This window comes from Ziziphus jujuba, chromosome 2 (genome assembly GCF_031755915.1).
Source record: "Ziziphus jujuba cultivar Dongzao chromosome 2, ASM3175591v1".
Classification (NCBI taxonomy): domain Eukaryota; kingdom Viridiplantae; phylum Streptophyta; class Magnoliopsida; order Rosales; family Rhamnaceae; genus Ziziphus; species Ziziphus jujuba.
The window spans coordinates 3,425,519-3,450,242 of NC_083380.1; the positions used below are offsets into that span (position 1 = coordinate 3,425,519).

Genomic DNA, 24,724 nt, shown 5'->3' on the forward strand with positions numbered 1-24,724 from the left:
CAAAAAAATTCCGATATGGTTTAGGACGGGGTGTTACATTGAGATTTCCAAAACCTTCTCTAAGATCTAATGTCTTCAACAAAGATAAGTTCTGGAAGGACGTAGGCAGCTCTCCAGAGAACTTGTTGTCGCTTAGGTGCAGTGATTTAAGCTTGCTTAGCTAACCCAAGGAGCCAGGTATGTTGCCAAACAACTTGTTCTTACTCAGGTCTAATACCTCTAGAAAAGTACAATTCCCAATGCTTGATGGGATCTTTCCCATTAAGTTGTTACTCGAAAGATCAATAGCTTAAATACCAGTAATTTTTACCTATAGAAGGTGGGATTTCTCCACTTATCTGGTTGTCAGAAATAAATAGGAATTTCAAATAATTACTGAATGAAATGTCATTTGGAGTAGTACTGGAAAATTTATTTTTTGACAGATCAATGATCCAAAAGTTGCCACTCAAAATAGGACTGGCTCCACTGAAGTTGTTTGAGCTTAAATCAAAACTTGCAACGGTACCAATGTCTAATGTTGGAGCATAGTTTAAATGACTTCGTAAATGACCTTCTAGATGATTATTGGAAACATTCAATGTGGATAGGTTAAGAAAATGTTCCCAAAACCAATGCGGTATGGAACCAGAAATACTTGTATTTGACAAATTCAAATCTGTGAGTCTTTTTTGTGACTTAAGCCAAGCAGGAAATGAAGGACCCATGTGGCATGAATCCATATGAAGAGTCTCAACTTGGAAAGGGGGAACCCAATTGGAATTGACAGCCAAGGTAAAAGAGTTTGAAGACAAATCTAAAACACGTAGCTTTTCAAGATTTAAAAAATGTGTTTCAGTAACTATGCCTGTCAAACGGTTGGAAGAAACATCAAGGAAAGACAACTTAGAGAGTTGTCCCAAACTTTCTGGGAGGGTCCCATTTAGTTCATCCTCGTTTAGGTTCAGATAGGTAACATTTTGCTGCAATATTCCAAAAGAAGCTGGGATGGGACCGCATAGAGAGTTACCGGAGGACAAATCAAGCTCAACGAGATTCGCAAGCTGAGTCAGGCACTCCGGTGATTTACCAACCAAATGATTGTTTGGCAAGTGCAACACCTGCAGACTAGGCAGTGGCCTCCTAGAAAGGCAATTTTCAATTCCTTCAAGGAATTCTGGCAAAGTTCCTGTCAAGTTATTTTTTCCTATATCAAAATAGACAAGGTTGAAGAGTTTACCAATAAAGCTTGGAATCCCACCTTTAACATTATTGGAAAAAAGATTCAAGAAAGTGAGAAATGTCATGTTTCCAGTGGAAGCAGGAAGTTTCCCATGCAGGCTAATGGATTCTAAGTCAAGTTCTTGTATCTTTTCCCATCTACCCCCCAACAATTGATGGCAACTTGCTGTAAGATCGTTGTGACCAAGATATAAAAACTGCAAATTTGGAAGGTCACTAAAACCAAGTGGAATTCTTCCAAAGAATCTACCACGGTTTAAACCAAAATTAACAAGGCTGCTAATTTAACAAGCCAATCAGGTATTTTTGAATTCAATTCATTAGACATAAGATCTAGGACAACAAGTGAAGTTAAATTTACAAAGGTAAGAGGAGGAATGGGACCAGATAAGCTACAATCAGATAGATGCAACTCAGTTAAGGATGAGAGCTTATTTAGTTTCATAATCCAATGTGATCCTACATTTGAAAGATCAACTGCATCCATGTCAAGATGCTTAAGAGAAACAAGACCTGTTACCCAATCAAGATTATCAACATATAAACCCAACTGCCATTCCAAAGTCAGACTATTATCAAGATCAAGATACTGCAAGCTAGAAAGGTTCCCAAAAGTTTGAGGAATTGCACCACTAAAACCCAACATTTGAGAGGTTTAGATATTGCAAATTTTTCAAAGATCCAAGAAATTCAGGAATTGGGTTGTCAATGAAGGCATTTAAACTCAAGTCCAAATGTCTCAAGGACTTCAGTTTCATCAATGAAGGGCTTATATCCCCACTGATAGTCGGGTGTCAATACCTGCCAAAAAACTGAAATCCATCTTGATGTGGATCACGGAGATCAACTGCAATAACAGCTCCAGAAGTGTTATCACAACTTATTCCCTACCACCGGCAACAGTTGCTTCCCTTCCATGAAGAAAGCCGGTTTGCAGGATCATTAAGACCATTCTTGAAGGCAATGAGAGCTTCTCGATCCAACTCCCAGCAATTCATCAAGTGAGCATTAGTGTTGGGAAGAAATTCTCTTGTCATTAAGCAGAGAAGCAGTAACATTAATGGAAGCCTTGTAATTGTTTCCATTAAAGGTACAGCCTTTATGCCAAAAACCATGAAGGGAATTCAATATAAACTATCTTTTTGTGAAGAGGAAGAAGAAACTTTGAATTGAAATTAATATATAAAAAATGTAACCTAGTGGCTGTTTTTATGCATGAAAAAAGTTATTGCTAATAATATAAAATTGTTAAAAGCACCATCTTAGTTCTCCGTTGCTGTTCCATGGTGATGATGAATAATATAGACACGTTACTGAGTCTGGAGAAAAGCAGATCATTTTTCCAAGTCAATGTGGAAGCCACTGAGAAAATATCTTCTTTTCTTTCTACTTGGCTATCTTGGTAAAAGGTCTCTGCCACCTTTTATTCAGAAAAGAATAAAATATAACAAAAATAGATATAAACAGGTCTGTATAACTTGTTTAATGTAGATAATAATGATCCCACTTCATTTTTCCAAATTCGTTGCAATTTATTCCACAAAAGCTTACTTTAATAATAAGATTTGGCATACAGTTGGAATTTGTTGCATCCTAATTCAATACCCTTTCGATTTCAATCATGCTCTCCCTCTTTCTTTCTCTGTTGCTTTATCTGCAAGTTGATGACAATTTGGAAAGCCCGACAGAGTGATTTAAGGCGGGTAAACAGGCATAAAATTGGGTTAAAATAGAGGGTAAATAGATCCATCCTTTAAAGCATTTTATAGTTTATTTATAGGGATGGTATTTGAAGCGTATTTCTTCAGGAGTTGGGTTATAATCATCTAGCTTTTGCCTTTCATAATGAAGGTTAACATATAAAACTTTTCATTTTCATGACCCCCCCTTCATTTATAATCGACCACAATGAGCACCTCTGTAATTTTTTAAAAATGAGTGATTCACAGCTATGTACGTGGTAACTACTACTGAATTTCTACTTTCCCCTCGTCAAAATTTTCGAAGGATAAGATAATTAAAGTTGTTTATCTTTACGTATATTAGCCGTTATAAAATATATGTTATAATGCACTTTAATGGAAGCCCTGTAATTGTTACCACCAAAGATACACACTTTTTGCCAGAAACCAGAAAAGAATTGAAAAATAAACTGTGTCTTGGTGAAGAAGGAAGAAGCATCTTAATATAAGAACAAACTTCCAATTAACCAACAATAATATGAAAATACAGAAAATTTGGATTGAATGAGAAACCAAACTATGAACAACTTTTGAGAAAGCCACAGAAAAATTCATGATCATCTAAAGCTAATTAGTCCTTTGTCCTTTCAGATTTTCCGTAGTCTCATGGTAAAATATAGTTAAAATTGTCTAAAAGCATGCAAAAATATTTATAGGTATAAAATAAAGCTATGCATGCCTTTCCACCTTATATATGCACATAATATATTTCTTCATGATATAATTTCTACGAGTTGGAAATGAAGATAAAAATTCTTTTACGATACTGTATACCATCTTCAGTTGTAAGTGGTAATCTAGGAAAGTTGTCTTTTATCTTTATATTCTATGTTTCAACCAGTCATGGTCTTCTCTCTACAACTTGAATTGATACATATTACTCTTCTATATTTCAACAATGCATGTTGAAATGTCTATGGAATCTAGTAGCGTAAAATTATATATAAAAGTAATCATTTCCTAGTATTTGATGAAAAGTGTATTTTATTATAATAATCAGATAGGGAGTGACCCTCAAGGCAAGTATGTCTCTTTACCAAGTCAGTGATAAACCAATTTTCTCTTCCTGATATTGATATACAAATTTCTTTCCTCGATCTTTGCTCCCTTTGTGTCAGACAAAAATAAAACTACATCAAAAGTGGCTAAAAAGCAAATCATTTTGGTTGTTTGATATACATAATAGTGATCATCAGATTCACTTTTTTCCAAAGTTTGCTGAAATTTATTCCACGAAAGGCTTACATTAATGATGGCATCTGCAATAATAGTTTGAAAATGTTGCATCCTTAGCTTTTGATTATTCAAACTTGGTTTCTCTCTTTTCTTTCTCTGAAAATTTTTAAAATTTGCTCTCTTTTGACTTTCTGCAAACTCTATTGTTCTTTACTCTCTCTCTCTCTCTCTCTCTCTAGGGTAATTGGCGGGCATTTTGGTCCTTTAAGTCAAATTTTGCTTGAGATTTTGTCCTTCAAGTACCAAAACATGTCAGTTTAAAGACTATTTGTGTAGGGGAAATAATATAAGTATCATTTGCGCAAGCATAATTCAAGTTCTAAGAGCAAAGCTAAACAGATTGTTTAAATAATTGACTAAAAGAAGCATGTAAATGTCCGAAAAATTAGATATCCAATCCAACTAAGAATGCATTATTAAGGTTTCAAAAAAAAAAAAGAAAAAAAAGATAGTCTTTAGAACTGCGGTTTAATAAGCAATACAAAGCATGTCAATGTCTGATTCAGTATTGTTACGCGAATGATCACATTATGCTGAGAAATGCTTAAATTAAGTGGAAATCTAAAAAATGAGAAGACTAACTGAAGATGGATCAAGAAAATCAAATTTTTTTTATCAAATCATTTTTATGCATGTATAGTACTCACTCTGTAGACTGTAGGCAATATTAATAAGTAGCTGTTCGTGATTCTAAGGAGCAAAGATTATATTTAACAAGCCATTTATTGACAAGTATTTCTTGAAACATTTATAAATAGCAAAGTTTGTTAGGTCGAATGAGACTTGACAAAATAGAGAGCATTAAAGGCTATTGGTTTTAACATTTTTCATCAATCTGCAAGCATTAAATTAAGGCCCTGTTTAGAAGTCGGATTTTAGCAGAAGTTCTCTCCTTTTATATCAAATAAAGTTGTCAAAAATATTATAAAGGCAATTCAACTTTTGTATTATGGAGATTAACTCTCAAGTCTTGATAAGAAAGCATCAATGTCTGATTAATTCCCACTAAAATCTTTGGAGAAAATATATATATATATATATATTTTTTTTTTCCAAGAGCTATAGATATAAAACGCAGGCAAAAGTAATTGCTTTTTTTCTTGTATAGTTTCTTGTCGAAGGTACGAATAACATGGCATCTAATCCAAATGACAACTTGTGAAGCAGTGACATGGCATCTAATCCAAATGATAACTTGTGAAGCGGTAAGCTTCTATGCAAGGAAATAATGGAAAACCAGAAATGACAAAAGGCTTTGCTTATTACTTGAGTTGACAAAAGGTTTTGCTTAGTATAGTTTCTAATTACATTTTTGTTTACATACATATCTAATTAATGTTGTTTTAGAACTAGAAAGCTATTTTGCAGTTACAAGGCAAAACAGACGCATGTTCTGTTTTTGTTTTTTGGTGAAGCTAATCACCTTCCCCAACTGGAAGCAATCACAAACAGAAATGACATTTTCTGAGTTTAGTAAAGCTAAGTAGATGAGAAACACATTGTCAAAGAAACATATTATTATTAGGAACGAAACTTTAGAAGTACTATTTATCAAAAAGTCAGTTTGACAATGTAACCTGACATGAACAGAGAAAGGAAAGCAGATATAGTAACAAACGGAAGAAAGAAAACATACTCTTTATCTTCTTCGCTGATGCCCTCTAGTCCTCTGCTTTGTGGTTCTATATTTCAACCACAGATATAGCATTCTATCTACAACTTTATCGACAACATCAAAGTAGGTTATGCTCCAAGATTTTCTCATCGCCATTATCAAATACGGAACAAGAATTCCGGCTGCAAATCCCAATCCAATGCTCAAGTAAAACCACTTATCAATAAAGCTGTCACCATTGCCAGCATCCTTGGAAGTTGTCCGTCCCTTATCTGATTTCTCATCATCATCATCATCACTTGGACATTTCACAGCAAGTGGACCACCACAAAGGCCGAGGTTTCCAGCAAAAGAGAATTCATCGAAAGTGCTCATATGATCTTTATAAGGAATAGGACCAGACAAATCATTGTTTGACAGATTCAGATAACCCAGAAATGAGAGTGTACCCAAGCTTTGAGGAATAGCACCGGAGAAACTATTACGAGAGAGATCAAGGGAAACCAATAGCTTCAACTTCGAAATGCTTTCGGGAATGTGACCTGTGATTTGGTTTCTTGACAAGTCGATAACGCGCAAACCCAACAAATTTGTTATCTCTATGAGAAGATCTCCGCTCAAATTATTTCCTGAGAGGTCTAGGACGGTTACAAGAGAAAGGGTCTTCGTATATCTTAGAGGCTGGCCTTTCATATTTACAACATAGCTTTCATAGTAGCTGCCAACAATCTCGTAGTTTTCCCATCCGAGTATGTGAATGGAACTACGAGAAGGCCTGTACAATAGATAATGGTTAATGCTTTCGGCTTGTGACATACCTTTGAAATGTCCAAAGCTAGGCGGAATACTGCCTGCCAACTGATTTTCTGCTAGGTCCAGGATTTGTAGTGCGCTTAAGTTTGATAGCAGAGTTGGAAGTTCTCCTGAAAATGAATTAGACCTCAAGCTAAGAATTCTTAGACTTTCAAATCCTTTCCCAATCCATGGTGGGATTACACCACTTAACCTGTTGTTTCCAAGATTTAGTGTTTCCAAACTTGATAAGTTTTGGAAAGATGATGGGAGCTGTCCGTAGAGCTTGTTGTCATTCAGGTGCAATGTTTGAAGCCCACCTAATTGACCCAAGAATGTAGGAATGGTTCCAGACAAATGGTTATTACTAATGTCTAGTACAGAGAGATCAGAACAATTTCCAATACTTGATGGAATACTTCCTATTAATTTGTTATTGGAAAGATCAATGGCTTTAAGATAAGGACCAATGTTACATATTGAAGCAGGGATTTCTCCATTTATCTGGTTATAACCAATAGAAAGGAAAACCAAGGACTGACTTATGTTATTTGGAATATTACCAGAAAGTTTATTTTTGGATAGATCGAGTATGTTAATGCCACTTGGTTTAGGAATAGACCCACTGAAGTTATTTGAGCTGAAATCAACTACTGCACCTGTTAAATGAATGACTTGACTTGGAAAGCCAAGTGCACCAAACTCTAGTCGACTTGGTAGTTGACCTGCTAGTTGATTAAAAGAAAGATTCAACCGTGATAATGAATAAGAAAATTCCCAAAACCAGTAAGGTATGGAGCCAGAAAGGCTAGCATTTGAGAAATCCAAAAAGTTTACTTGCTTTTGTGACTTAAGCCAAACCGGAAATGAAGGACCCAAGTGGCAGGATCTCATTGAAAGAGAAGAGACTTGGAATGGGGGAACCCAATTAGAACTGACATTCAATTTGAAAGAGTTTGAAGACAGATCTAAATAACTTAGCTTTTTTAGCTTTAAAAAATGTGCTTCAGTAACAACACCTGTCAATTTATTGGAAGAAACATCAAGTGTAGACAACTCGGAAAGTTGTCCCAAACTTTCTGGGAGGGTCCCATTTAGTTCATTCTCATTTAGTTTCAGAAGGGTAAGATTTTGCTTTAATATTCCAAAAGAAGTTGGGATGGGACCATATAGAGAGTTAGAGGACAAACTAAGCACAACAAGATTCTTAAGGCCGCCCAACCATTCTGGTAAATTACCGATCAACTGGTTGCCTGACAAGTCCAAGGACTGCAGACTAGGCAGTGGCCTCCTAGAAAGATTTTGGAGTGATCCAAAAGAATCTGGGATATGACCATTGAGAGAGTTATAAGATAAAACAAGCTTAACAAGATTCTCAAGGTGACCCAACCATTCTGGTAAATTACCAACCAAGTGATTACCTGACAACTCTAAGGACAGCAGACTAGGCAGTGGCCTCATAGACAGGCAATTTTCCGCTTCGTCAAGGAATTCGGGTAAAGTTCCATTCATGGTGTTGCTTGACATGTCCATTAACATCAGGTTGCACAGATTTCCAATTGAGCTTGGAATCCCACCCTCAACATTATTAGAAGCAAGATGTAAGTGACTGAGAAATGTCAGGTTTCCAATGGAAGCAGGAAGTTTTCCATCTAGACGGTTCCTTGATAAGTCAAGGACATGTATCTTCCTCCATCGTCCCCCCAACAACTGATGGCAACTTGCTGTAAGACTATTGTCACCTAGATATAAAAACTGCAAATTTGGAAGGTCACTAAAACCAAGTGGAATTCTTCCAAACAATTCACTTTCAGATATATCTAAATTAACAAGGCTGCTAATATTGACAAGCCAACCAGGTATTTCTGAATGGAATTGGTTATGAATAAGATCTAGGACAGCAAGTGAAGTGAAATTTAGAAAGGTAGGAGGTGGAATGGATCCAGATAATCTACAATTCCTTAACTGCAACTCGGTTAAGGATGGGAGCTTATTTAGTTGCCTAAACAAATCTGGTCCTACCATTGAAAGATCAACTTCATTCATCACAAGATGCTTTAGAGAAACAAGACCCGCTGCCCATTCAAGATTATTGACAAGTAAACCCCACAAATGGACATCAAGATACTGCAAGCTAGAGAGGTTTCCTAAATTTGGAGGAATTGCACCACTAAACCCACCATTAGAAAGGTTTAGATACTGCAAACTTTTCAAAGATCCAAAAAATTCAGGAATTGTGTTGCCATCAAATGTGTTGAAACTCAAGTCCAAATGCCTCAGGGACTTGAGTTTCGTCAGTGAAGGTCTAATTTCCCCACTAAGGTTCCATAATCCATTCGTACCTGTAGATTCACCATAATTATATGGATGTGGGTTATGGAGATCAACTGCAATAACTGCTCCAGAAGTGTTCTCACAGCTTATTCCCCACCATTGACAACAGTTGCTTCCCTTCCATGAAGAAAGCCGGTTCTCAGGATCATGAAGACCACTCTTGAAGTCAACAAGAGCTTCTCGGTCTGAATCCATGCAGTTCGTTAATTGAGCGTCGGTGTTGGGAAGAAGTTCTCTTGTCACAAGGCAGAGAATCAGAAACATAAATGGAAGCCCTGTAATTGTTTCCATCAGAGCTACAAATTTTTTGCAAGGAAACTGCGTTTTTGGTGAAGAAGAAGATCAAGAGGAATAGTTGTTGAAAGTAAAAGCAAGGAAAAAGATAAAGACCAAAAAAAATAAAAAGCATAAATGAAATATATAGAAGAAGTCTCTGTGTAGCAAATTAACAACTCTTGCATGTGTATATATATGCATATATATAAATATACATCACCAAGATAATGAAATAAATGACATAACAAATCAACTCACAACCAACCACTGATGTAACCTTTACTTTTATTACCCACTAATAGTAATGGGGACGTTTCTTTCATTTTCTAGCCAGCCGTGCTGCAAACGTTGGAAAAATATCCATTAATTTGGAATCTTTTAATTATTTCTGATATGTAGAAAATGCATTTTTATTTTATTTTATTAGTTTTGGACGTGAGAGTGGGCTCGTTGGGAAAGGACAGCTTAATACAATATAAATAAATAAATAAAAATTTAAAACTAAAAATAAATAAATAAAAGTTTTAGGTTTTCTGGAAATTAAAAAAAAAATTATAATTCTTTTTTCATTTTCTTTCTAGATCAATCAATGAGCTGTTGATCTAGTTGGACGTTAAAGGGTGGAATTATATGTAACAGTATATTTTTACTGCGAAATATATAATTATAGGGTTTAGTAGCACTTTTAGCCCTGAATTATAATTTCATTTGTACTTGGTCTTAAGCTTTTATTTTCTGGACATTTTGGTTACTAAACTTTAATTTAAGTTAATTACACGTTGGTCCTTAAGATTATTTTTACTAACATGAATAGAAGCCCTAGTATTTGTTTCTATCAAAAGTAGACTATTTATGTCTGAAATTACCTGAATGTGAGGAATAATTTTTGAGTAAGATCAAAGGAAAAGATATTAGAACAATTTGAATCTCAATGAGATACAAGTATATATAAATACTAAACGTTGAAAAGGATTTGCTTATAGTAATGTGGACATTGTTGGTTTTTGAGCAGCTAAGTGTGACCTACAAGTAAAGAAATTGACGAATATATATATAGAGAGAGATTGTCTAAGCATCAGGACTGAACTGACAGTCCAGACCAAAAACATGCCAAAGAATTATATATTTATATAATTCTTCTATAGTGCATATTCATGCATATCCATCATTAAATACATGTTATTTTAATTACAACACCTAATATGCATGAATGCACATCAAAATGTAATTCTAATATCCACATCCAAGGGCAAAGGCAGGATCTTGGCCTTTGGGGGCCAAGGCTTTTGTCAAAATAAAATGTACAACATTTTATAATTGCAAAAAGAAAAAACAGAGGTGAATAGATTTTCCTTTCTATACCGTCAACCTTGGCCTTAAATGTGTCAAGATTTTACCATAAAAGGAAGGTAAAAATATCTCTAATTCTATTTTTGAGTTAAAATATATTTACCATAAAAATTTAATTTTTAAGTTAAAATATATTTACCACGATACCGCCTTGGGGGTGAGATATAATGGTATCAAATCAAATACTATTATTTCAACTGATATTTTAATATGTGTAAATAATTTATTAAATTTTTAAAACAATATGAAAATAAAAAATAATATTTAAAATATTTATTTTTTTTAATAAATAAAAAATTTAAAAAAATAAATAAATTTGTTATGAATAATAATAATTTGTTAAATTGTTCACACATCTCAAAATATCAGTTAGAATGATAGCACCTGATCTGATACAATCTTGTGCGATTAGCTATGATATCTGTACGATAACCTTGAAAGCTTCAACTCATGTAATGCTTGGAAGACAAAATCCCTTGACTCATGCTCAGCCATACATATGATATGGACTAATTCTATCTTGCTTTTTGTTTCCCTTCTTCTTTGCTCTCTGTCTTGTCATTTCAGTCCCTTAAAGTTTATTTAATTAATCCAGCTAAAACTTCAACTGTTCCCACCAACACAGTGCCAAAATTAGAAAATTCATGACCACCAAGTCTCAAACTCATCGCAGACTTCTAAAGGAGGCAAGTGGGTGTCTTTTTTCCAAGTCAATGAAAAATTCTATGGTGAAGCTCATGGCAATGTAAATCTGTTTACTTTGATGAATGTAATTGCTGAGAAATCTCTGTATTTCATTCATCAATTATGAAAACTACTATTTTTTTAAAACGTACATAATATTTTTCAAATTTGTATTTTTAATTTTACACTATTTAAAAATTCTAGAATAGTTCTACTGGAAAGAAAAAAAAAATTATACAAATATATTTTTCCTAGTTCATTTATTTATCCTTTGAGACAAATTTATCTTTTTAATTGAGGTGGTTCTATTTTTCTTTTAATTTTTAATATTTATTTACATTTTTTAAAATTATTTTCCTTTCAAAAATTAACTTTGAATAATTTATCATATTTCGCCCTTCAACTATACAAAAATCTTATTTTGATTCTTAAATTATGCAAAAATATCACTTTGGTCTTTAAAGTCAAAAAAATCTTATTTTTGATTCTTAAATTATGTTCATTTTTTTTTTTTTTTTGTCCTAACCATACATGCCCTCAAGAGAGAGAGAGAGAAAGAGAGAGAGACAGACAGAGAGAATTAAAATTTTTAAAAAATCCAAATTGAGTTATTCCATTTTCAAATGAAAATTTAAAATTCATTTTTATAGTCTTCTTTTTCTTTGACTTAGACGACATGTTTAAATTTTAGCTAGATTTAAATCATATTGTTTGGTAGTAGAAAAATACCGGAAAAAAAATATTGAATGAAAATGTGAAAGGAAGTTTCCTTTGGAAAAATATGAACAGAGCAGAATTCCTCTATAAAGAAAAATCGGGAACTGTCCTCTCACCGGCTCCAACAGCTCTCTCCACTCAGAAAATTCCTGTTTTCTCACTATCAGCATTCATGACAGGCAGCTTGCAAATTTTGCTACATTTCCTCATGTAGCCAAACATGAGAAAAACAAACTGGGCCTAAATCTAATTAGTTGGGCAAAATTTTGTACAATAATATTTGTCTTCTTCTACATTAGCAGAAAAATACTATCTATCATAAATATGGAGATCCAGAGTAAAGCTAAGCACACTATTCAAAATCATTGAATAAAAACTTAAATGTACTACTTCAGTGAAGAATATAAAACTTACAATTACAAAATGAAAAAAACTAACTGAAGATTTCAAGAGAACCAAAATTTTTGTTTTGCAAATCATTTTTAAATTTGATCACAAGTAATGCAAAGCACTATGCATGTACCATACTTGCTCTGTACACTGTAGGCTACAAGTAGCTGTTTGTAATTTTAAAGGTGCAAAGACTATACTTTAAAAGCTATATATTGACAAGTATTTCTGGAAACTGTTAAAAGTAGCAGATGGATTGTACTGAAATCTTACAAAATAGAGCATTAATAGACTATTGGTTTTAACAGATTTCATCCATCTGCAAGCAATAAGACTCTGATTGGAAGTCGAATTTTAGCATAGTTCTCTCTTTTTTTTCTTTTTTTTTTGGGTAATAATCATAGTTGTCTCCTTTGATATCAAATAAAGTTGTGAAAGATATTACAAAGACAATTCAACTTTTGTAAGATGGGGATCAACTCTTGAGCGTATCTGATTAATTCCCATTATACAATTCCATTTATTAGAAATGTGCAACTTCAATAATTTGGGCTGAAATTTGGCATATATGCCCAACAAGTTCAATATTCAGATGATCATGATATGTAACCCAATGCAACTTCTCCAAGGCCCAACCCAATCAATCGAGCCGACATTGAATTTGGAAAAGATAATCCGTAAGAAGGGGGTGAGAGAGAGAGAACTGAAAATTTTGGTTTTTGAAAACCAACGGTAAGAAAAATTCAAATTTAGGAACGGTAATACTTTTGTTTTTTTCTTGGCTGAATTTCTTAAGGGGGAGAAATTATGGGAGGAAGAGAGAGATTGTTGAAGAAGCCGATATGGAATTGGCCCTCCGCGTCTGCGACTCCATCGCCGATCCCAAAGAAATTGGGGTAAAAGACTTCTTACGTCTCTGATTAACATTTAGGGCTTTCGTCTCGTTCTTTTAGGGTTTATTATTATTGTTTGTTTTCACCTTGTCATTGGTGCAAAGGTGTTTGAAAGCACAAATCGTAATTTTCTCAATTTGTCTTTTGGGTTTTGAAAGGGGGACAAAAATGACTAAGATTTTATTGTATTTTCCGTGTAATTTTCTTCCCGTTTTATGCTTGTTGTTGTGCTGGTGATCATGGTTACCAGTTTAAATCAAAACATGAAAGGAAAGTCATTCTTCTTCGTAGTTGGCAGGCAACTGGTAAAAAACGATGTGGATTTTTAGGTGAGGAAATGGCGGGTAACTCAAAAGGGGTGGTGAAAATGCATACAAAAGATTGCTAAAACTGTTTCTTCTCTCTCTCCCCCCCCCCCCCCCCCCCCCCCCTCTCCTCTTCTTGGTGAATAGATTGCCGAAACTGTTGTGCTTAAAATTGATGTCATGTTTCAAGCTTTATGTTGTGAAATTAAGATTCCTGCTTTGCAAACTATGTATTATGTGCATGCAATTGTTGTTATGTGTTTGCTCTTTTAAATTTAAATTGGTTGTCAAGTGAGTACTTTTCTGTATGCTACCTGTTTCTGGAGCAAATTGGCTGTCAAGTGAGCATTTTCCTTTATGCTACCTGTTTCTGAAGCAAATTGGTTGTCAAGTTATAGATAATGGATGCCATTGCATAATAGCTGTTATGGACAATATAAGGAATATTATTACCTGGATGATGTGCATGAATATAGGATGCAATTACTTAGATGTCAACTATTTAATTGTCACTTTTGATTGTATCCTTTTGTTATTGTGGTTTTCCTTTTCTGTTTAAGTTAGAAACTTTGTTTTTCTTCTTATTTTCCTCTGGAATTTTAACACTCAGAATTATGCTGCTGCTGTTGTTATTCATATTCCCAAGAATGTTAAACTTGCCACTGGTTGCAGGCTTCCCTGCTGATTTGCTTTCTCTGGCTGGTATGTACCTAGATGGTGTGTACTACATTTAGGTTTCTCTGTCTTTCTTCTCCTTTTATATTATGCTGCTGCTGTTGTTATTCATATTCCCAAGAATGTTAAACTTGCCACTGGTTGCAGGCTTCCCTGCTGATTTGCTTTCTCTGGCTGGTACATACCTAGATGGTGTGTACTACATTTAGGTTTCTCCATCTTTCTTCTCCTTTTATATTATGCTGCTGCTGTTGTTATTCATATTCCCAAGAATTTTGTAAACTTGCCACTGGTTGTAGGCTTTCCTGCTGATTTGCTTTCTCTTGCTACTACATACCTAGATGGTGTTATTACATTTAGGCTCCCTGTATTTCTTCTTGTTTTATATTTTTAAGATTCAAGTCTTGTTCATGTGATGTATATAACTGTTTAACCCACCTAGTCTTTTTTGATTCTCAGTTGTTGAATTCATAAATTTGGATGGGAACTAATGTGAAGATCAGAAAGGCATCTGAATAGACTTTGAATTGTTCAACTCCAGAAAAAGTTTCTGAATTTTGGTTGGCAAGGAGAGCAAGTTACCTTCAAGCATGCCTAATGCGCGCTCACTTTGCAAAGCTATAGGTAATTTTGCTTGTTGTTTTGTACTTTATTATCAATTGATCAATATCTTTGACCTTCAAAAAATAAGATTATTTTACTTATTAGTCAATGTTTTCAGCTTCAAAAACTGTTAGTTGTGGCCTATGTGACATATGCACGGGCTGGAAGAATACAGCATACAAGTACTTCCTACTGCCATGACATTGCAAGTTATCCTCATTTTTCGTCAATTTTATATCTTTGCTTCTTATATTTGGATTTTTCTCTTAGAACTTATCTCTTGCTTAGCTGCACATGTACATGTTTTTGCAAGATAATCGCTGATATTTTCTTTTTGGGTTTTTGTAGTTATTACAGGTGGTATTTGGCTTCACTCTCTGAACAACAGAAGACTTTTCATGGATGTATCAATAAGAAAATGTGAGGGGTGTATAATTGTTGTAAAACAAGATTTGAGTCCTGCTATGATAACTGTTATTACCAACCAAAAAAAAAAAAAAAAAGAAATTTTTGGTGTTTGGGAAAATCACGTGGGGATTGCCCCGGGTTCTCTTCCCTCTTGTGTGGGATGGTGCGCTGTGTGTGTCTTTTCTTATACTCTCATTTGCTTTCTTTCCCTTTCAATTTTTCTCTCTATTTCTGTCTCTGCATTTTTTCCTGCTCCTCTTACTTTCTCTCTTGACTTTCTTTCTCTATTTGGTTTTTCCTTTACTTTCTCTTTTTTTGGTATCTCTTTACTTTTTCTCACTGCTTTTTCTTTATACATTTTTTTTTTCCCATTTTTTTTCTCTCTATCTCCTTTCTCAACATCCTCTACTTTCTCTCTAGTTTTCTACTCTGTTTCTTTTTAACATTCTCTTACTGCTTTTTTTTTTTTTTTTTTTTTTTTGCCCTCCATTTTTCTTTCTATTTTGTTTTACTAATTTCTTTGTGCTCTTTATCTCTAGTTTACTTTCAAAGTGAAGTTATTGCCATGAGGTGAAACATTTATTCCACTTGCTATTAAGGCTTAGTTTTGATATGTCCTTAAAAAAATTAAATGTAAAGGAAAAAAAAAAATAGCTATACTTTTATCAAAACTATACTATTATCATAATACATACGAAAAAATAACATAAAATGAAACACATTGAAGAAACCAATCATTAAACAAATAAGAAATTAGTAAAAGATTATATGTACAAAAAGAACATTTAAGTAAATTAGTAAAACAACCTAAAATACGCATAAAAAAAAAAAAACACACAAATGAGAAATTAGAAATACAAGTTAAGAAAAGTAAAGAAACAACTTAGCTAAAGTAAGAAATTAACAAAATTTTGATATTGTTTTTAAATTAATATTGCTAAATTTTAATACATATTGTAATTTTCTCTCAATAAAAAGCTTTTTAAAAGAATAAATCTTTGGCGAAAATATATATATATTTTTTTAAAGAGCTATATATATATATATATAGAATGTGCGGCAAACGTAATGATTTTTTTTCTTTTCAAGTTTCTTATCAGATATATAGCAAGGCATCTAATCAAAATGATAACTTATCAAGTAGTGAGCTTGTATGCAAGGAAATGATGGAAAACCAGAAATTACAAGAGGCTTTGCTTGTTCTTGTGTTGACAAAAGGTTTTGCTCAGTATAGTTTATAATTACATTTCTTTTTACATGCATAGCTAATTAATGTTTTGTTGGTGAATGCATAACTAATAAATGTTGTTTTTAGAACTAGAAAGATATTTTGCAGTTACAAGGTTAAACAGAGGCATGTTCTGTTTTTGTTTTTTGGTTTGGTAATTGATTTTTCCTGATACCTTTTTTTTTTTTTAATTTTTTCTGGGTTTTTTAAAGTAAGAATGTCAAGAAAGCAAGGAAGTTACGTTCCTCCTCCCAGTAAAATACGTGCAACAACCTCAAACGTGTGAAATTGACACAATGGAGAAGCCAAGAATATGCATGTCAATATGCAACCTAATATGCTTTGCAATACTTAACCAGAAATTTTCACAAATTTTATGAGGCTGAAAACTAGTAGAAAATTGACATTTACTACAGTATTGATTAGCTTTTAAAACCATTACAAATTACAGAAAGTTGGGATAGTGAAACAGAAAAAAGAAATTTACTATTTGTAATTATATAATCTATGAGGAAACCCTTCTCCTTCACGCTTTCAACAGTGTCCCTGAAATTCACTTCCAAAGAAATAAAGTTGACATTGAAAACCTCTTTGCTTTCTCCTTGAATATTTGGTGAAGCTTCTCACCTTCCCCAACTGGAAGTAATCACAAACAGAAATGACATTTTCTGAGCTTAGTATATTTAGTAGATAAGAACCACATTGTCAAAGAAACATATTATTATTTAGGAATGAAACTTTAGAGGTACTATTTATCAAAATGTCAGTTTGACAAGTAACCTAACTTGAACAAAGAAAGGAAAGCAGATATAGTAACAAACTAAAGAAAGAAAACATACTCTTTATCTTCTTCGCTGATGCCCTCTAGTCCTCTGCTTTGTGGTTCTATATTTCAACCACAGATGTAGTATTCTATCTACAGCTTTATCAACAACATCAAAGTAGGCTATGCTCCAAGATTTTCTCATCGCCATTATCAAATACGGAACAAGAATTCCAGCTGCAAATCCCAATCCAATGCTCAAGTAAAACCACTTATCAATAAAGCCGTCACCATTACCAGCATCCCTGAGAGTTGTCCGTCCCTTATCTAGTTTCCCATTGTTATCATCACCTGAACATTTCACAGCAAGTGGACCACCACAAAGGCCAATATTTCCAGCAAAAGAGGATGCATTGAATGTGAGCATCTGATCTTTATCAGGAATAGGACCAGACAATTCATTGTTTGACAGATTCAGATACCCCAGGAATGAGAGTGACCCCAAGCTTTGAGGAATAGCACCGGAGAACTTATTACTCGAGAGGTCAAGAGAAGACAATTGCTTCAGCTTGGAAATGCTTTCGGGAATGTGGCCAGTGAAATGGTTTCTTGACAAGTTGAGAACGATCAAACCCAACAAATTTGTCATCTCGATAGGAAGAGCTCCACTCAAGTTATTCCCTGAGAGGTCTAGCATGGTTACAAGAGAGAGGGTCTTGGTGTATCTTAGAAGTTGGCCTTTCATATTTACAATGAAGCTTTCATAGTAGTTGCCAAACTCCATAGTACCTACGTAGCTATCAGGATGTTTCCTAGTTACGGCATTTTGGTAAATAGGGGCAGCCCCATACAATAGATAACGGTTAATGATTTGGGCTTGTAACATGGCTTTGAAATTTCCAAAGCTAGCTGGAATACTGCCTGTCAACTGATTTTCTGCTAAGTCCAGGACTTGTAGTGAACTTAAATTTGATAACAGAGCTGGAAGTTCTCCTGAAAATGAATTAGACCTCAAGCTAAGAATTCTTAGACTTTCAAATCCATTCCCAATCCATGGTGGAATTCTACCATATAATTTGTTGTTCCCAAGATTTAGGGTCTCCAAACCGGATAAGTTTTGGAAAGATGATGGGAGCTGTCCATAGAGCTTGTTATCATTTAGGTGCAATGTTTTAAGGCCGCTTAATTGACCCAAGAAGGTAGGAATGGTTCCAGACAAATGGTTATTACTGATGTCTAGTACAGAGAGATCAGAACAATTTACAATGCTTGATGGAATACTTCCTATTAAGCTGTTATTGGAAAGATCAATGACTTCAGCTCCAGGAACAATGTTACCTATCCAAGCAGGAATTTCTCCATTTAACTGGTTGTTAGCAATGGAAAGGAAAGCAAAGGTACCAACGGTAAGATTCCATTTATTTGGAATATTACCAGAAAGTTTATTACTGGATAGATCGAGTAAGTAAAAGCTGCCACTTGGAATAGGAACGGACCCACTGAAGTTATTTGAGCTCAAATCAACTACTACACCAAATAGGTACGCCGATAGACGGGGTTGTGAACCAAACTCTAGTGGACTTGGTAGTTGACCTGCTAGTTGATTAAAAGAAAGATTCATATGTGATAATGAATAAGAAAATTCCCAAAACCAGTAAGGTATGGAGCCAGAAATGCCAGCATTTGAGAAAGCCAAATAGTCGACCTGCTTTTGTGACTTGAGCCAAGTCGGAAATGAAGGGCCCAAATGGCAGGAGCTCATTGCAAGAGAAGAAACCTGGAATGGAGGAACCCAATCGGATTTGACATCCAAGGTGAAAGAGTTTGAAGACAGATCTAAGTCCGATAGCTTTTTTAGCTTTAAAAAATGTGCTTCAGTAACTATACCTGTCAATTGATTGGATGAAACATCAAAGATACGCAACTCAGAAAGCTGTCCCAAACTTTCTGGGAGGGTCCCATTTAGCTCATTCTCTCCTAGACGCAGAACAGTAAGATTTTGCTGTAATATTCCAAAAGAAGTTGGGATGGGACCATATAGAGAGTTATTGGACAAATCAAGCTCAAGAAGATTCTCGAGCTGAGCTAGCCACTCTGGTAATTTACCAACCAATTGATTGTCTGACAGGTACAATAATTGCAGATTTGGGAGTGGCCCCCTAGAAAGATTTTGGAGTGATCCGAAAGAAGCTGGGATACTACCATTGAGAGAGTTATAGGACAAATGAAGCTCTACAAGATTCTCAAGTTGACCCAACCATTCTGGTAAATTACCAACCAAGTGATTGTCTGACAAGTCCAAGGATTGCAGACGAGGAAGTGGCCTCCCAGAAAAATTTTGGAGTGATCCGAAAGAATCTGGGATTTGACCATTTAGATAGTTGGAGGACAAATCAAGCTCAACAAGATTCTCAAGGTGACCCAACCATTCCGGTAAATTACCAACCAAGTAATTATCTGACAAAACGAAGGACTGCAGAATAGGAAATGGCCTCCTAGAAAGGCAAATTTCTGTTCCTTCAAGGAATTTTGGTAAAGTTTCATTGATGTAATTATTGAACATACCTAAGGAAATCAAATTGCAAAGTTTTCCAATAGAGCTTGGAATCCCACCGTCAACACTATTGGAAGAAAGATCTAAGTGACTGAGAAATGTCAGGTTTCCAATGGAGGCAGGAAGTTTCCCATGTAGATTATTCTCTTTCAAATCAAGAACTTGTATCTTCTCCCATCGTCCCCCCAACAACTGATCACAACTTGCTGAAAGACCATTGTATCCCAGATATAAAAACTCCAAATTTGGTAGTTCACTTAAACCAAGTGGAATTCTTCCACCCAACCCACTATTGCTTATATCCAAAGTAACAAGGCTGCTAATATTGACAAGCCAATCGAGGGCTTTTGGATCGAATTGGTTATAACTAAGATCTAGGACAACAAGTGAAGTTAAATTTAAAAGGGTAGGAGGTGAAATGGATCCAGATAATCTACAATTCTGTAGATGCAACTCGGTTAAGGATGGGAGCTTATTTAGTTGCCTAATCCAGTCTGATCCTACCATTGAAAGATTAACTTCATTAATCACAAGATGCTTTAGAGAAACAAGACCTGTTAACCATTCAAGATTATCAACAAATAAACTTGACTCACCCCAAATCTCATCACTAGAAACATCAAGATACTGCAAGCTAGAAAGGTTCCCTAAATTTACCGGAATTGCACCACTAAACCCAGCATGTGAGAGGTTCAGATATTGCAAGTTTTTCAAAGATCCAAAAAAATCAGGAATTGGGTTGTCATTGAACGTGTTAAAACTCAAGTCCAAATGCCTCAAGGACTTGAGTTTCGTCAATGAAGGTTTAATTTCCCCACTGAGGTTCCAGAATCCGTACCTTGCGAGGGATTCATCATCGTACCCAGTTGGACGTGGATTCCGAAGATCAACTGCAATAACGGCTCCAGTAGTGTTTTCACAGCTTATTCCACGCCAATGACAACAGTTGCTTCCCTTCCATGAAGAAAGCCTGTTTGCAGGATCATGAAGGCCATTCTTGAAGTCAATGAGAGCTTCTTGGTCCGACTCCATGCAATTCATCAAGTGAGCATCAGTGTTGGGAAGAAATTCTCCTCTCACAGAGCACAGAATCAGAAACATTAATGGAAGCCATGTAATTGTTTCCATTAGAGTTGCAAACTTGTTTGCCAGAGAATTGCGATTTAGTGTGAAGAGGAAGATCAAGAGGAATAGTTGTTGAAAGTAAAAGCAAAGCAAAAGATACATCAATGAAATATAAAGAAGACGATATGTGTGTTGCGAATCAACAACAATGTTTGCAGGTATATATATATATATATATCGCCGGGAGACTCTTTCATTTTCTAACCCAGCAGTGTTTCAAACATTGGAAAGATGTGAGAGTGGGGTCATTGTGAAGGACTTAGACGCGTATAAGCTTAATACAAAATAAATAAATAAGTTAATAAATAAAAATTAAAAAACAATAAAAAAATGTTTGAGGTTTTTCGGAAATTAAAAAGTATATATAATTCTTTTTTCGTTTCCTTTCTATGCGTGGCAAGGAAGAAAAACAGAGGTGAAAAGCTTTTCCTCTATTTTCCTCTATTTCATTCTGATGCTTAGGCATACACCCCACGGCTCCTACCTGGAAGGCTGACCAAAAAGCCAAGATTTATTAGATTTGTCTAAACACCCAATCTTGGCCTTACATGTTTTTAAGTTAAAATATAACGATGTCATCTGCACAACCTTTTTGACTGGGGATCACTGTCCAATCGTGTGCGATTACGTATGACATGTGCCCATTAACCTTGAAGACAAAATCCCTTTACTATATATACTTAATTGTGGTTTTATAATCAATGCAAAGTATGTAAACGCCTGACATATACTATTATTGTTGAGGGAATGATCATAATAACATACTAATGAATGTTTAAACTGGCAAATTATATTCATTTTACTTGCACTCACTCTGTGCCCATCAAAGTGAGTGCCCATCAAATATAGTGTTTGTAAGGCCATTTATCTCTGAAGTCTTAACAGAGATAGAAAATTCTTTGGACTAAAAATTCTAGTCAGGCTTTTGTACATATACTCCAATTTATTTTTGGGACAACAAATATACAGATATAGTAATCATACAATTTTATCCTCCTCTGCGTTTATGAGATATTGATTTTGTTTTCCATGAAGTAGATGCAAAATTTGAAATTGCAAAAACAAAACTACAGAGTTGTCACCCAAAACCAAGTGTTTTTGGTTTGAATGACCATCTTCAAAGTAAATAAAAGATTTATTTGTTCATTCAAGTAAGAAAAAGTTAAATACATAGCTCTTTAAACTTCCAGTAATTGAAGGAAAATCTGAATACAGAGATTGCCCTTCTCTGTATTTAACATGCTATAAGCGATATCGCCCTGGTGGGGGACGACTGTGCAATGTTGTGCGATGACCTATGACATATGCACGAGAACCTTGAACGCTTCAACACATGTAATGCTTGGAAGACAAAATCCCTTGACTCATGCTCAGCCATACATATGAGATGGACTAATTCTATCTTGCTTTTTGTTTCCCTTCTTCTTTGCTTTCAGTCTTGTCATTTCAGTTCCTTTCATTCCCTTAAAGTTTATTTAATTAATCCACCTAAAACTTCAACTGTTCCCACCAACACAATACCAAAGTTGGAAAATTCTTGACGACCAAGTCTCAAACTCATTACAGACTTCTAAAGGAGGCAAGTGGATGTCTTTTTTCCAAGTCAATGAGAAATTCTATGCTCAAGGTCATGGCAGTGTAAATCTGTTTACTTTGCTGAATGTAATTGCTGAGAAATCTCTGTCTGTCATTCATCAATTATGAAAACTACTATTTCTTTCAAATGTACATAATATTTTTCAAATCTGTATTTTTAATTTTACATTATTTAAAAATTCCAGAATAGTTTTATTGGAAAGAAAAAAAAATGTATACAAATATAATTTTCCTAGTTCATTTATTTATCCTTTGAAACAAATTTATCTTTTTAATTGAGGTGGATATATTTTTCTTTTTATTTTTAATACTTATTTACATTTTTTCGAATTATTTTCCATTCAAAAATTAACTTTTAATAATTTATCATAGTTGGCTCTTCAACTATACAAAAATTTTATTTTGATTCTTAAACTATGCAAAATTATCGCTTTGGTCTTTAAACTGTGCAAAAGTCTCTTTTTCTTCCTTCTAAAATTACCAACCCTACCTCTGATAAAAAGGCTAACATGGCATGCACTTGTTGCTTCCTTTAGCCAAACTGAATAGACATTCAAAATCAGTAAGACTTTACAGAAAAATCTCTGCCATAACCACATGTTTTCTCAAGACAGCGACATCTCATCCACGTTGGAAAGTGCATGCCAGGCCAATCCATAGATAGAAATATTGTCGGACGAATGGCTCACCGACGTTCGAAAATGCATACCACCCCAATTATTAAGTCATTATACTACTAACCATACATGCCCTCGAAACGTATAATCCGAGAGAGAGAGAGAGAGAGTTCAAGTGAAAAAAAAGAAAAAAAAATCCAAATTAAGTTATTCCATTTTCAAATGAAAAATTAAAATTCATTTTTATAATTTTTTTTTTCCTTTGACTTAAATGACATGTTTAAATTTTAACTAGATTTAAAATTACATTATTTGGTAGTAGAAAAATAACGGAAAAAAAAAATTGAATAAAAATGTGAAAGGAAGTTTCCCTTAAAAAGAGTGAAGCGAGCAGAATTCCTCTATAAAGAAAAATCGGGAACTGTCCTCTCACTGGCCCCACCATCTCTCTCCCCTCAGAAAATTATTGTTTTCTAACCATCAGCATTCATGACAGGCAGCTTGCAAATTTTGCTACATTTCCTCAGTCAAACATGAGAAAAACAAACTGGGCCTAAATCTAATTAGTTGGTCAAAATTTTGGACAATAATATTTGTCTTCTTCTACATTAGCAATAAAATACTATCTATCATAAGTATGGAGATGCAGAGTAAAGCTAAGCAGACTATTCAAAATTATTGAATAAAAACTTACATGTACTACAGTGAAGAATATAAAGCTTACAATAACAAAATGAAAAAAGCTAACTTAAGATTTCAAGAGAACCAAATTTTTGTTTTGCAAATCATTTTTAAATTTGATCACAAGTAATGCAAAGCACTATTCATGTACCATACTTGCTCTGTAGACTGTACGCTACAAGTAGCTGTTTGTAATTTTAAGGAGCAAAGACTATACTTTAAAGGCTATATATATTGACAAGTATTTCTTGAAACTGTTAAAAATAGCAGATGAATTGTACTGAAATCTTATAAAATAGAGCATTAATAGACTGTTGGTTTTAACAGATTTCATCAATCTGCAAGCAATATCTATTATTTTCGGTAAATGTTTTTCACCTTCTAAAACCACATCAATGAGCCCATGAATTTCTACATCTCAAACTTAGGACGACACTTTATGATTCTTTTGCTAGTTGGTGTAACCAAGCAACTAGATCCAACATGGAAGAAATTGATTTAAAGCAATTTCCATGCAAAATGGCATTTCTGTTATTCCATAAACACCAACAAGTCCATGCAAAAACCTCACATTGATAGGTAGACAAATGATAAAAAACAGAGTAACATAAACCAGCAAAAAAATCATAAAGTGTCCCTCTAAGTTGGTAAATGTTTCCAATAAACATTCCTCACCTTCTAAAGCCACATCTAGCCCTTCATTGACTAACACCACCTTCATTTTCATCTTCCAAAGGCCAAAATCATTTGAGCCCGAGAATTTCTCCACCTTAAACTTAGTAGACATGGTCAAGTTTGCTTAGGTACACTATAACCAACCTAGATTCAATTAAAGGAACCTCTAATTTCACTACAAGAAGCTAACAACAATAAGCTACACAAAAGCCCCAATTCTCCAAACTCCAATCCCTAGATTTTC

At 34.4% G+C, this 24,724-nt stretch overlaps 3 protein-coding genes across 5 annotated transcripts; all 3 read right to left on the minus strand.

The window, feature by feature from the left end:
* Positions 1-281: 281 nt before the first annotated feature.
* Positions 282-2,258, minus strand: LOC125422383 (receptor-like protein EIX1). Its single transcript, XM_060814497.1, has 4 exons — positions 2,123-2,258; positions 2,023-2,068; positions 1,511-1,853; positions 282-1,418 (listed from the first exon to the last, which is right to left on the minus strand). The coding sequence occupies exons 1-4, from the start codon at positions 2,256-2,258 to the stop codon at positions 282-284; spliced, it is 1,662 nt and encodes a 553-aa protein (XP_060670480.1).
* Positions 2,259-4,287: 2,029 nt separating this feature from the next.
* Positions 4,288-9,380, minus strand: LOC107417500 (receptor-like protein EIX2). Of its 3 annotated transcripts, none has more exons than XM_060814812.1 (2): positions 5,836-9,380; positions 4,288-4,432 (listed from the first exon to the last, which is right to left on the minus strand). In XM_060814812.1, exon 1 carries the CDS (start codon positions 9,229-9,231, stop codon positions 5,839-5,841), a length of 3,393 nt encoding a protein of 1,130 aa, XP_060670795.1. In that variant the 5' UTR covers positions 9,232-9,380; the 3' UTR covers positions 4,288-4,432; positions 5,836-5,838. The 3 variants fall into 3 exon arrangements, with proteins under 3 accessions (XP_060670795.1, XP_060670794.1, XP_060670796.1); XM_060814811.1 differs by lacking the exon at positions 4,288-4,432 and adding an exon at positions 4,451-5,631; XM_060814813.1 differs by lacking the exon at positions 4,288-4,432 and having other exon boundaries at positions 5,699-7,928; positions 8,028-9,380.
* A 7,451-nt stretch (positions 9,381-16,831) lies between these two features.
* LOC132800643 (receptor-like protein EIX2) lies at positions 16,832-21,185 on the minus strand. Its single transcript, XM_060814815.1, has 2 exons — positions 17,309-21,185; positions 16,832-17,105 (listed from the first exon to the last, which is right to left on the minus strand). The coding sequence occupies exon 1, from the start codon at positions 21,011-21,013 to the stop codon at positions 17,312-17,314; it is 3,702 nt and encodes a 1,233-aa protein (XP_060670798.1). The 5' UTR covers positions 21,014-21,185; the 3' UTR covers positions 16,832-17,105; positions 17,309-17,311.
* Between the last annotated feature and the right edge of the window lie 3,539 nt (positions 21,186-24,724).